The sequence below is a fragment of the Bos grunniens genome, chromosome 24 (assembly GCF_055505025.1).
Source record: "Bos grunniens cultivar Pamir isolate PY7600 chromosome 24, Bosgru_T2T1.0, whole genome shotgun sequence".
In the NCBI taxonomy this organism is placed as follows: domain Eukaryota; kingdom Metazoa; phylum Chordata; class Mammalia; order Artiodactyla; family Bovidae; genus Bos; species Bos grunniens.
In genome coordinates this window covers 47823212-47836508 of record NC_141188.1, presented here as the reverse complement: position 1 = coordinate 47836508, position 13297 = coordinate 47823212, and the positions used below count along the sequence as shown (strand labels likewise).

Genomic DNA, 13297 nt, shown 5'->3' with positions numbered 1-13297 from the left:
GTGCTTAAGTATGGGGAAACCAAGGCACAGAGAGTTTAGTAGCTTCCATTAAATCACACAGCCAAGGCATAGTGGAAGTAGGATTCAACGCTTGGAGGCTTAGAATATGTGCCCTTAGCCCCTGCCATCCACTAGCCCATGAGGGCAAACAGTGGGGCTGGCTGAGTGTGCTGTAGGTGTTCAGAGACCAGAGAGGGCTCCCTGGAAGTGGTGGCTTTGAGCTAGACCTGAAAGTGAGCATATGAGGGACCAAGGAGGGAAGGCCTTCCTAGCAAGGGGAACATCATGGCTGAGGGCCAGAGATGGAAGGAAACATAGCAAGTGGCTTGAGGTTTGACAAGACGGGATAGGAGAGGGATGTAACTTGGCTAAGGATCCATGGAACAGGATTTAAAGGGGGTGACTCTGAAGGACAAGGGGTGAGGGCTTGGGCTCTCCAGGTAGTAGGGACTTTGGGAGATGTGCCCCTTATTTTCTGGTGGGAGACAAAGCACAGAGCCCCATCTTGCTTCCTCGGGTCGTGTCTGCCCCAGGAAACTCCCTTTCCCCTCCCCACCTTCTCCGGGAGCAGTCGGCACTTGTGGGAAGGTTGCCACCTTGGTGGAGATTTTTTAACAAGGAGAATTCAAGGGTGATTCATCTATGCACACGAAGCAGCACCTCACCCACAGAGATCTCCTTGTGCGTGCGTCATCCCAGCCGGATGCTGTCAGAGGCCTGAGTGTGATCACACCTTGGCTTCCGGGAAGTTTCATCAATGAAGTCTGCCTAATAGGCAGCTATAATTTGCCAGTAATTTGTTGCAATTTTTTTTCTTTCCAAATCTACCTGGGTGTTGGGGGGAGTATGAGGGCTTAGACACAAATGAGCTTGCTTTGTGTCCCTGTCTCTCCGTTTCTCTTTTCCCACTGATCTTCGGGCAAGAGGAGGAGTGCTGGGCTGTAAGTGAGCCCATAACCCTGGATTCTGGCTCTGCTCAGCCTCTGACTCACGAGCAAGCCCACCCTCTCTGTGGCCTCGTCCTCAGACACCCAAATCTGCTGGGAAAATAACAATGGCTAATATTTACTGGGCATTCCCCATGTGCCAGCCTTGTTCTTGGCGCTTGGGATGTATCACCTCATTTAATCCTCATCACCATTCCAAGAGTCAGATGGTGTCATTGTCCCCCTTTGACAGCTGCCTGGCAGCTCAGTGTCCTTGAGTGCAGATCCTGTAAGTCACGATCTCGCCCGGAGCTTCCTGTTTCTCCTGCTGTGAAAGCGTGAGGCCCCGTGCATTCACTGGTCTCTGTTTAATGACTCAGAAAGTCCAGGAGCTTGCAGGGGACACCAGGTCTCTGATGAAGCACGGGTGAGCTGGCTGCTGGGGAGTTTGTTAACTCAAGGCGTCTCCAGCAAAGTGGTGCTATATTGGTCACTTGGAAGGAGAGAATTGCTGACAAAAAGAAACACGTCTGTGATCTTAGACCCAGATGAACCCTTGAAGGGTTGCCCTGCCCATGCCCCTGCCTTTGGCTGAGCAATCTCCCCATTTGATAGATGAGGCAGTTAAGGCCTAGAAGGTCAAGAAACTTGTCTAGATCATGCAGCTTGTAGGGCTGTAGCTGGGAAGGATGGAGGTGGGTGGGAGCAGGGGGACATTTCTCAGGTGGTGCTGATGGGCTTGGCGGTGGCTGTCAACGGTGTGTGTGTGTGTGTGTGTGGAGGGTGTGCAGTGCTGGGAGCTCTTCCAGTTCATTCCCAGGTCACATCTGTCTAGGCTTATAGAGGCTCCACATTTGGTGAATGGTTCAATCACTCATTCAGATGCCATTCACTCATCAGGAGTCTTCAACTACCCTGGGGCTGACTGCCATCTCCTTGTAGCACTGAGTCCTTGAAGGAGCAGGCCAGGCAGAAAGCTCCTCAGAGGGGCTGCCAGGAAGCTCAAGTCTGCACACCCTCCTTAACCTCGACCTGTCAATGCCAAAGACATGAGTTCCGTGGACCAACCATGAGCTAGGGCATCTGGGTATTACTTTGTTTCCCTGCCCTCTTTTCCCTTTACCCCGATTTCCTTGTCTGTTTCCACCTGTGATTGCCCAGATCCCCATAGGGATGAGGCAGGATGGGAACTGACACATCCAGCTCCATTTCAGGGAAGAACATGACACATGAGAACTGGGAGAGGCCCACAGGCTCCCAGAGGCCCTAGAGTGGGGCCTGATGGAGGGCAGCCTGACAGAGAGAGCCAAGGAGGCAGGTGCCAACCGTGTGGATGCCTTGCCTTGTGTCTGGCCACCTTGTTGCTTCTTTTGAAGGCTCTAAGGAAAGGATCTGGGAGTCAGTCACTCCTGGCTGAGTCCCTCTCCAGCACCATGTGCCCACAGGGTCCAGACAGGACAGATGAGAGATGGCACCTCCTGAATTTCAGGGACTCTTCATGCCTGCACGTATCACTCTTTCATTCAAGGGGACTTCCATGCACTCCTTGGTGGCTGAGGTGTGAGAGAACCCAGCTGACTTTGTCACACACGTTTCACAGACGAGGAAGCAATCTTTTATCCTTTCTGCCATTAGGTATTGAGTACAGAGGTCAAGGGCTCTGTTCTGGGTTTTGGGGATGCCGTGATGAGCAAAACAGACGTGGTGCCTGCCCTTATGACTTTCAGTGATGGAAAAGAAGGCTTCACACAAGTAAAGGCAAACTTCTGACTGTGAGAAGTGCTGGTGTGTGTATGTGTGTGTGTGTGAGTGATAGGATGCTGTCAGACCTTATCATGAAGAGATTTGAGTTTTTTGAGGTGATCAGGTCCTTATAGCTCAGTTGGGAAAGAATCTGCCTGCAGTGCAGGAGACCTGGGTTCAATTCCTGGGTCTGGAAGATTTCCTGGAGAAGGAAATGGCAACCCACTCCAGTATTCTTGCCTGGAGAATCCCATGGATAGAGGAGCCTGGCGGGCTACAGTCCGTGGGGTCGCAAGAGTCAGACATGACCTAGTGACTAAACCACCAAGGTGATCAGGGGCTTTCCCTGAGTAAATGATCCTTGAGTTGAGACCTGAATGATGACGTTGGGCAAACACTGGTTTAGGTAAAGAAGAAGAAAGGGAAGGGGCAGGGAGGGCTAATGCAAAGGCCCTGTGGCAAGAAAATGTCAGGCTGGAGGGACTGGAAATTGAATGACACAGAAGAGGAGTGGCTGGAGATGGAAGCAGCCCTGAGGGGTCAAGGAGAAGGTCAGACTAGCAAGGCAGGGCTTGGGCAGAACCAGAACTCATCTTCAGCTCTCAAGCCTCTGCTAGTAACAGAAGACTGGGGGCTGGGCTCCACCATGAAAAGGGGTATGGCCTCCCAGAGCTTGAGTGAACTGAGTTCTGGAGTCTAGGCTGATGTTAAGTTGGGGAGACGAAGGGAGGTGTGAGCACAGCATGTGTAAGGAAGGGAAAGCAGGGGCTGATTTGACCAAACAGGAGGGACTGACTGGGAGAAAGTGACCCCTGGAAGTTCAAAGGGTTTCTAAGGTAGATGCCCTCGGGAGGCAGAGTTTTGCTGAGGTTGTACTTTCCTGGACTGTTCAATCAACATCTGGTGTATTTTCTCCTTCCCCAAGTTAGAAGATGTGGGAGAAATCATTGAAAAAATTCGGATTGGCCATGATAATACGGGCATGAATCCTGGTTGGCACTGCTCCCACGTGGACATCCGCCGGCTCCTCCCAGATAAAGATGTGAGTTTCTGACTGGTCCATCCTGCGGTTTCTTTTGTCCCATTTCAGAAGAGATTCAAGTCAGATTTCTTATAAGAAACTGCAGCCTTTTTAAGTTGAGATAAAATCATCTAAGGAAGATTCAGCCAGTTCATGCCAAGTGCAGGAGCTAAAGCAGGCCCAAGGCACAATCTTTTAAAACCTTCAAGAAAAAGGGTCTGGACAGCCGTGTCTCTGCTCCTCACCCCCAAAGCCGTGCTACTAGTGAGTGACCAAGTGTGTCCTTCCTGCAACTCAAGGTCAACTCAGAGAAAGAAAGCCACCCACACAACTTGGAAAGCATTCTTAAAACCACAGAATTCTAAACCTAGGGAGAAGTTTAAAATACAGACTCTCCCCTCACTGCCAGCTGAGTCTTAGTCTCTGGGATGGGGTTCGGGTATCCATTTTCAAGTGACTTGGGGAATTCGACCTTCCAGAGCCTCCCCCTGACATGGTTTGGAAGTGCTTTAAGTAAGGCTGGATCTGCTGGAATTGGGGCAGGGCTGGGGCCTCCCCTGGGGCTTTTGCATTATCAGTGGGGCTCCATCATCCTTGGCCTTGGTCCCCATGAGTGTTGAGATGGGTGATGAATGACTGAAGTTGGTAGTTTCCACATGAAGGGCTCAGTTTCCTCCTTTCTCCTCACCCCAGGGTACAGAGACCTTGACTTTCCCTTGTGATCGATGGCTTGCCACTTCGGAGGATGACAAGAAGACCATTCGAGAACTGGTCCCTTATGACATCTTCACCGAGAAATACATGAGAGATGGGTCTTTAAGGCAAGTCTACAAGGAAGTGGAGGAGCCTCTGGACAGTAAGTGTGGGGTGATCGCCCTCATCACCATCAGCAGAACGAAGTGTCCCTCGTTGGACACTTGCCCTGTGCGGGGCAGAGCCTTTGCACCTCGGAGGCAGAGTCTGTAATTACCTTCACTCCACAGAGAGGGCAACTGAGGCTCACAGAGGTTACACAAGCTGCCAGAGTTCACTCAGCTAATAAATGGCACGGCTGTTCTTCAGAGTTGCAGCGCCCTCACCCTGAGTCTCGTGCTCAAATCCTCCCCTGGTCTGACAGTGTGATCCGACATCCACGTATGTGCTCTCCTGGGGCTGGACTCAACTGGTCCTTGTTCTCTCCCTTTGCTTAGTTATTTGGCTACTAATCCGCTGGACTTGGTCCTCTCTGCTCTTGCTGGATTCAGCTGTCCCTACCGAGTGTGAATCAGATAGCTTCCCGGCTTTGTACAGAACTGTAACTCTGGTGTTTGTTCTCAGGAGGCTGGGTGCAGCTTCCGTGTCCAAGGCCATGGGTTTCTTTTCTGTGTGTGCCAGTCACCTTTTCCTCATTGATGAGGCTCTTTTCTGCAGAATTTGCACCAGCCTGAGCACACACTTCTTGCCCTCATTCCTTTGCTTTGGAACCACCATTTTCTTTCCTTTATTTATTTATTAATTGAAGGATAATTGTTTAACAGAATTTTGTTGTTTTCTGCCAAATAGCAACACGAACCAGCCATAGGCATCCACATGTCCCCTCCCTCCTGAACCTCCCTCCCACCTCCCTCCCCATCCCACCCCTCTAGGCTGTTACAAAGCGCCAGTTTGAGTCCCCCCCAACCCCTTGGCTATCTATTTTACATATGCTAATGTAAGTTCCCATGTTACTCTCTCCATACACCTTCTTATCTCTCTGGCTAGTCTCTGAATGCCCTTCTCCCTTCCCTTACTGGGTGGTATTGCTCCAGGCTCAGACCTCAACCTAAACTAAGCCTCTGCTGTAGCTGTGACATTTCTTTTCATCTGAGTTGCCACTTGCTTAGAGATAAAAACAAGTGTTACCTCGATGACATGCCTTTCCCACATCCTTTTCTCTGAATGTGTTTTACTTTGAATCTGGGGGATCATTTCCTTTTCTACTTGGATCCCAGAGGATGCGCTGGAAAGCTGTCCTCACGGCACCCTTGGCTGTTCTGTGTTAACAAAATGCTACGAACCCCTCTGCACTGGGTGGTGTTTCTAGGGAAACATCTTTTCACGGAGAGCGGGGTGGCCTTGGTGGGATGGGGAGGGAGGAGGATCCGGAAATAGCCGGATTTGACTGCACGACCGACCGTGCTGCTCAGCACCCAAAAGCTGAGTCGGTTTTGCTAATTCCCAAAAGGACTGGAGAGAGCAGTGAAGGGCAGGAAGGCCATTTAAATCACAGCCCTGGGGACACCACACCCCACTCTGGGACAAGGGTCTCCTTTGAAAATGTCCCACCCAAGTGTGGAGCAGGTCTGAATGAACAGCCAGGAAACGGATGGGGAGAACAAGTGAGGAGGGTGGGGACAGTCGACTGCTGTGTCCAAACTCCGGCAAGATTCCTAGTGTTACCTCTTGTCATATCAGCCAGCCAGGTGTGGGTCACGTTGACTCCTTTAGACAAAAGAAGATGTTATTAATGTGTGTGTGAAATGCTGGCTGGATTCTGCACTGAACTGAGCAAGTTGGGGGCCGGGGGGCCAGGGTTCAAGTGTGCCCAGTGCTGGATCCTACTCTCTAAGGGGACAGGCCTCTAGGAGCAGGTCTCCTGGTGCACCAAGGAGGGAAGGCCAGCAGACTGCTGGGTGGGGTGATGGAGATGGGACGATGGGAAAGGGGGCGGAGCTCAGGACTGGATGTGAGCTTGTGGCCTGTGGTCCAGTCCAGGTGGACACAGGGGTGTGGGTTCAGAGCTCAGAAGGGACCTGGGCTGGAGATACAGCCTGGGGAACTCACAGAAGTTGACACCTGGAGCGTGCAGTGTGAGAGCTACGGGAAGCAGACAGAACTGGAAGACATGGGCATCTGGGGCAAGGCAGATGTTTAGGAACCTATAAAGCTGCTCAAGGAGCAGAAAGAGGCAGAAGGGGAGCAAGGAAGAATAATGCTACGGATCCAGGGGAAAATGAGGATAATAATAGGAACCGTGTTGTGGGCGTGAGCGTGTTCCATACCCACAGGCAGAGCAGCTCACGTCACCTCACTCTCCTGCATTTAGTTCCATGCGGTTCTGAGCCCACTTGCATGGGCTGGTAAGAGTGTCCATCTCAGTCACTGCAGGGCAGGGGTGTCCCCTTTCCTAGGGTCTTATAAAAACCCGGAGGCTCACAGCAGGGACCTGGCCCTCAGTCCAGGTTGGGGACAACCTTTACTTCTGGCCTTCTGCTTGGTGAGACTGTGGCTGCTGGCTGTCAGCCAGCACACAGGTTTCATTTCTCTGGGTGGCCAGAAAGGCTTCTCCAAGGAGCCCGGCTTTGTCAAAAGACCCTGTCTTCACCCTGGAGGCCTCCTTGCTTCAAGGCTTCAGACAGGCTTGGCAGCTGTCTCCTTCCTGGGTCCCTGTGGGCAGTTGGGGAGTTCCTACCACCATAGGCACTCTCGAACCCACACCTGCTCCCAGGCTGGGGAAACGAAACTTCTTCCCAGTTGGGTCGTTTTCACCTTCACCTCAAAGCCACAATTTCCATCCTTCCCCTTGGGGATAATCCAGCTAAGTCCCCTCTTCCTTGGCCTGAAACTCCAAAGCTCCTGGCACAAAGGACTGTGGAGAGGGGACACAGAATGCTTAGCCGTCATAGAAACAGATGCGTCTTCCCCCACCCAGGGTGGGGGGTTGAGTGAGTGACTACTTTATTCTTCCCTGATGAATGCTTAGCAGCAAAACAAAAACAAGACAGTGTTTGGTTTTATTTTCCTTAATAATCTGTAATAATTGTCACACCAAGTATTCTTTGAGCCCTTTCCAAAGGCCGTGGGAGACAAAAGAGTAGGTGACAGTGATTGTGGCTGTGGTGGCGGGTGGTTCCCTGGAGCACTGGGGCAGGTTGGTTGAAGAGTAAATGCAAATAAGAGAAGAGACACTGAGGGGAATCTATTCTTTTAGAAATACTTAATTTTCTCCTATGAACTGTTTAGAGGGATTTGGCATCGATACTGGTCACCCTCTGGCGGGAAGGCAGGTCCGTGTGTCATGGCATTTAGTGACCATGGTGTGCACGCATGGCAGGCAGTTTCCCGGGGTGGGGGTGGGGTATATGTTTTGAGGGATGCTGGAAAAGTCTCCATCCCTTGGGTCTCTTAGAGCAAACTTCCCACTGCTGAATCTGGCCAGACTTGTAGCAGAGCGTGCATAATGGAGCAGACGAAAAGGACACTGCGTTCTCCTGCAGGCCTGGGCCACAAGCTGAACTCTGCCTACAAATCCAGTTCCCCCAAACTAAACAATGCCATCCCTTTCTTCCCTTTGTCTGTGTGTCTGTCCGACTGCCCACCCAGTTGTGCTGTACTCGGTGCAGATCTTCACAGGAAATGTTCCCGGGGCGGGGACGGATGCCAAGGTCTACATCACCATCTATGGGGACCTCGGGGACACTGGGGAGCGGTACCTGGGCAAGTCAGAGAACCGCACCAACAAGTTCGAGAGAGGAAAGGTAGGCGGGGCCCCCATGTTACCCCACCCCTCTCCTCTGGCCCTCTGTTCCAGGGGCCAGCTCCTCTTGGTCCCTGAGGCTGTCTGGGACCTTTGTGGGATGTCATTGACCCTTGGGGTGGCATCTGCCCCATGCATCCCCCAAGGGCATCTGGTCCCCCTCTATCAGCCTACGCCTGAGCCCTGGGTCCTGTATGTGGAGTGGGGGTGGGACTTGAGTAGGCAAGAGGCCGTGTGAGCCCCAGGTTGCTGGCTATACGGAGCTGGGTCTTCTTCAGAGAATGTAGCTCACTGCACGTGGGTTATGAGTGTGGAGGTGAGCACCGCAGAGTGGGAGAGCTGCCTCGACAGAGGCTTGAACAAGATAGAGGTCTGGAGGGCTGGGTCTGCCATCCACTCCGCCCGTGACTGAGCATCTCTGGACTCAGCGTCCTCATCTGTGAAAGAAGGAGCCCGATGTGAATCAGCTCAGCTGTGTTGTGCAGAACTCTAGACAGCATGGAGGCCCAAGGGAGCCATGGAAGAGTGGGGGTGCAGATGGGCACCCGCCTCCTCCCACATGGGACCACTCTGAGATGGCCTATCTGTTGGGGTGGCAAGCAAGCGTTCTATTAATCAAGGGGCTCTGTGGCTACAAAAAAAGCATGAAGACCATCCAATTGGATAGTGGGATCCGAGGCCCTACCAGCTCTGACCTAACAGTGGTTTTACCAAAGGAAGATTTCCGTCCCCACTTGCTTCCCACCAGCCTGGCCCCTCTCCCTGCCGGAGCACCCCTCCCTCTGCCACCTTCACCCTTCTTCACTTTCAGGCTCCCTTCCTCCTCTCCATTCACCTAACTCTGCCAGAAGCCCCACAGGCCAGGCTACAGCCTGAGGAGGAGAGCCAGGCCACTGGCTCCTAACCCCGTCTGCGGTCCTCCTCGTAGCCGCGTGTCTGGGGAGATAGATTCCCACATCAACCAGCTTGTGTTCACTGGGGTCTCCTTAAGCCCAAGCCTCAGCCAGGCATGACCTTTAGTGCTGAAATGTTCGCTACTGGGTGAACAGGAAAGTAACTCCGGGCCAAGGACAGCGGGTGCCATCTAAGTGGGTCTGCAGCCGGCTGGTGACTCCAGCAGCCAGGCCGCCTGTAAGAAGCCCTAGCCTGGGCTCGAGATCCCAGGGAAGTCGGGCCCCAGGGCTCCCAGAGAAGGTGGGGAGGGGAAAGGGAGTCCCCCGGGGTAGGCACCACCTGAGGAAGAAGGAAGGGGCTCTGGACTTCATTTCCCACCAAAAACTATCTGTTGAATGAATAAATGAGTGAAAGTATAAGTGAAGGTGACGCAATCCATTCTCCTTGGTGTTCAGGTCCAGATTTTTTCTCTCTTAGCAATTATGACATCACAAGAGAAGTCTTTGCCCCGTTCTGCCTCATCCTTCTCCTCCTTCCCTCCCGTGTTGACATCCCGGTGGGGAAGCTGGAGCTCCTCTGGCTCAGTCACTGATGATTTCGGACTTTGTTCACTGCTGAGTATTGTGAAAGCTTCTGCTTCTCTAATCCTGTGCTCCAGATCTAGGAGTCTCCTTGGCACCCCTCTCTCTGTCAGAACTCCCACCCACCCATATCCAGTGAGTCACCTGGTCTTGGAGAGTCTCTCTCTAAATGACCCTCAGATCAGCCCGGTCAGCTTTGTCATGGCTTCCTTATCATACCTTGCTTAGGGAACCCTGCACCAGACCTCTGAAATCCAATCTACCCTCCAGGCTTCCCCAGTTAATCCATCCAAAGATGGCAGAGTCACTCTCTCACTTGGACTCATCAAGGCTCCCCACTGACCCCAGATCTTGCCTGAGCCTTTCATGGGATTCCCAGATCTTCACTGCATGCCTCCCTAGCCTGTGTAGAAGTTCCCTTGGGCCCCAGTTTCCAGAATGGTCCACACTCTCTCCTGTATCCAGGTCTTGCCGAGGCTCTTCTCTGCATCCGTGCGCATATGCCCAAAGGAAATATATAACACTGCTCTGCGGCTTTAACTCTTTACATAAAAGGTATCCTATATGGGTGTTTTTTTGCAGGCAATGGGGTACCTTTGAAATTTTTCTGTCAAGATAGTCAGACATGGATGTTGTTGGCTTGTTCTTTGTAACCACTGCACACATAACATTCCATGTACGACACTGCCATGGTTATTTACTGTTGTCCCAATCCTGGACACCTAGGTGGGTCCTAACTTTCCACTGTAAACAATTATCCTGCAGTAAGCATCCTTGTGTACATATGAAGGTGTGGAATTGCCATGTCGTAGGGTGTGGGCTCAGCCGCTTGCCAGCACTCTAAGGCCTGCACAGGTCCACACCTGCCGTCAGGATCACACCATTCACCTGCACTTACCTCAGCCTGCAGTCTGACCTGCCCTGGCTGCTTGGAAGGCCCAGCTTCAGCTTAATGCCACTGCCAGGCAAGTCTTGCCAGCCCCGGCACTAGTCTTCACACAGGTGGCTACTACCACCACCTGGGCTGTCCTGAGGAGGGGCGCAGGGCATCCTATTATCCCTGGGTTCCCAGCTCTCAGTACAGTGACTTAACATATTTTTTGGAAGGAAAGTGGGTGTCACTCGGGGTCACCTCTCCCACCTCTCCTTCCCTAAGCTCCTGCCAGCTGTTTTGATCCCAGTTTACCCCAAACCTAGAACTCCATCTCACTGAGCAATCCTAACGGAATGCAAGCGCTCCAGAATACAATGTCACGTCATGAAAGGTATAATCAGGGACACAGAGGAGGGCCTAGGTCACATCCCCACAAAATCCCTCATAAACTCACAGTCCAGGTGTCGTGCCTTATGCTCTTCAGCCTGGCCTGCACCGTAGCCTCTCCCCTTTCTGCTCTCCTGCAGCCCGGACTGGCTCCTCCAACTGCTGGCTTCCCCCTGGGAATTTCAAGGCCCCTCTCCTTATTCAGAAAGATACCACCTCTTCCATAGCTCTTACCATCCAGCCTCCTAGCTGACCTCAACCAATACTCCACATAACTCAGCATGTCCAGGATGTCCTCTTATCCCAAGAGGAGCTAGACTGTAAAACAGGGCAATTGTGGAAGCAAGGCCTTGGAATATCAAACTCTCTGTGTTGGGGATTTGGGCCTGGAGGGGTCCAGCCTGGAAGGTCTATTCAGCCCAGCAATTAAGGGTGATGAAAAGCACTAGATGGATGGGGTTGGAGCAGGTGGAGGCAGGGAGGGACCCCCACCCAAATCCAGGAATCTGGACTCCCAGGCCGACACCTTCATCATTGAGGCTGCGGATCTGGGCGTCATCTACAAGATCAAGCTCCGCCACGACAGCACCAAGTGGTGCGCAGACTGGTACGTCGAGAAGGTGGAGATCTGGAACGACACCAACGAGGATGAGTTCCTGTTCCTGTGCGGACGCTGGCTGTCCCTCAAGAAGGAGGACGGGCGGCTGGAGAGGCTCTTTTATGAGAAGGTGCGTGAAAGGCAGGTGGGGCACCTGGGGTGATTCTGCGGAAAACAAGGTGCCAGAGGCGTAACGGGCCTGGGTTGTGCTCCTCCTGACAGGAGTACACCGGGGACCGGAGCAGCAACTGCAGCAGCCCCGCTGACTTCTGGGAGATCACCCTGAGCTCCAAGATGGCCGACATCGACATCGCCACAGTGACGGGGCCCATGGCCGACTATGTTCAGGAGGGCCCAGGTAAGCCAAGCAGAGAGCTCACATGGAAATGTGTTTAAACTATTCCTGGACAGGCCATGTATTAACCTTACCATCATTTCACTTACATGTAACATTTTGTAGTTTACACACAGGTTCCTCACATGCTATTTCCATCCCCACAACAGCTCTGTGAACTGAGATACATTGACCAAAAAAAAACAAAACAAAACAAATAGACTGCAAGTTATTTCTCTAGTGAAAATGAGCTTATTTGGGATCAGCAGAGAGTTGCAACTTGGAGTCTACAACCAGGTCAAGCTACATGCAAGTCCCCACAGAGCAAGGGAAGGAGAACTCTTTCATAGAGGAGAAAAGGAAGTTGGGAAGGCTGGAGTAAACCAAGAGTCCACAGCTTTTCATTGGCTGAGTTGTTGCCAGGATAGAAGAGGAGTCTTTCCTGGGCTCTGTCTGTTGTCACAGGACATGAGAGCTCCCCCTTCTGGTTTCCTGACTGTTTAATTACAGTTTGTAGTTTTTTGTCTGTTTTTTTAATTTTCTCCTCTTGACGGAGTTCTTTTTATGAAAGCATCACTGATGAGTCAGGTGTTCACTTCTCAGCAGGTTTTTGTCCCTCAGTGTCAGGAAGGACGTTTCCTGGGTATAGTGTCCCACGTTGGAGAGAAAGTGTACAGATTGGAAACCTAATAAGATCGCATTTGAGTAACAAGGAAGGAGGGAGAAATCTCAGGCATTTTTTTAATCCAAAGTCCATGTTACAAAAATAATAGACTCTGGGGTTTACCTGAAGCTTTCTATCTCCATCAGGGGTTTGGAAACACACTTCTGACAGACCTGATCTGGATATCTTGGGAAAGCTGTTTCATCAGTGGTTGTATGCTTCAGTTCCAGGAAATATTTACTTTCATGTGACTGGATGATGTACATGTCCGATCAGGATTTAATTGCCTTCTTTGTCATATGAATCCAAGAGTCTATTCCTTGGAGTTCGGTAGCACAAGTGTTGGTTAGCAGTACTTCCCAGAAGTTTTTCCAGCAAGATTGAAGACAGTCTTTTCCAATAAACAAAATATCCAGGTCGCAAGGCATAATGCTTAAGATCTTTGTCTCCAAAGAGCGTACCATGAAAAGATTGCTCTACAAATAACATGATTATTTTCAATAGAAATTGTATTAGAGTATCTCTCTTTTTATCAGTTGTGGATCAGAAAAAGTAGAAGCCAAGTACATTGGGTATACTGGGACCATCTTAAAGGGTGTGTGTTGGTGAGTTCCAAAAGGAGTGGGTCTAAGATTTAGAAGAATCAGTGGCAGTGCTTTTTGCTAATGTATTTGGAGGATTTCTACAGAAATTGCCATTGAATCTTAATAATGCTGTTAGTGCATTTGACTAAACCAGAGGATTGAGGGTGGTTAGCACAATTAAAGTGTATTAAAACCA

The 13297-nt window shown here is 51.3% G+C and overlaps 1 protein-coding gene across 2 annotated transcripts in view; it reads left to right on the top strand.

The window, feature by feature from the left end:
* Positions 1 to 13297, top strand: part of LOXHD1 (lipoxygenase homology PLAT domains 1) — a 137358-nt gene that overhangs the window by 69129 nt on the left and 54932 nt on the right. For both annotated transcript variants that reach the window (XM_086372372.1, XM_086372371.1), the window contains exons 16-20: positions 3595 to 3711; positions 4384 to 4546; positions 8032 to 8186; positions 11440 to 11649; positions 11742 to 11877. In XM_086372372.1, coding sequence (XP_086228498.1) covers positions 3595 to 3711; positions 4384 to 4546; positions 8032 to 8186; positions 11440 to 11649; positions 11742 to 11877 — 781 coding nt within the window. The remainder of the gene's footprint in view (positions 1 to 3594; positions 3712 to 4383; positions 4547 to 8031; positions 8187 to 11439; positions 11650 to 11741; positions 11878 to 13297) is intronic.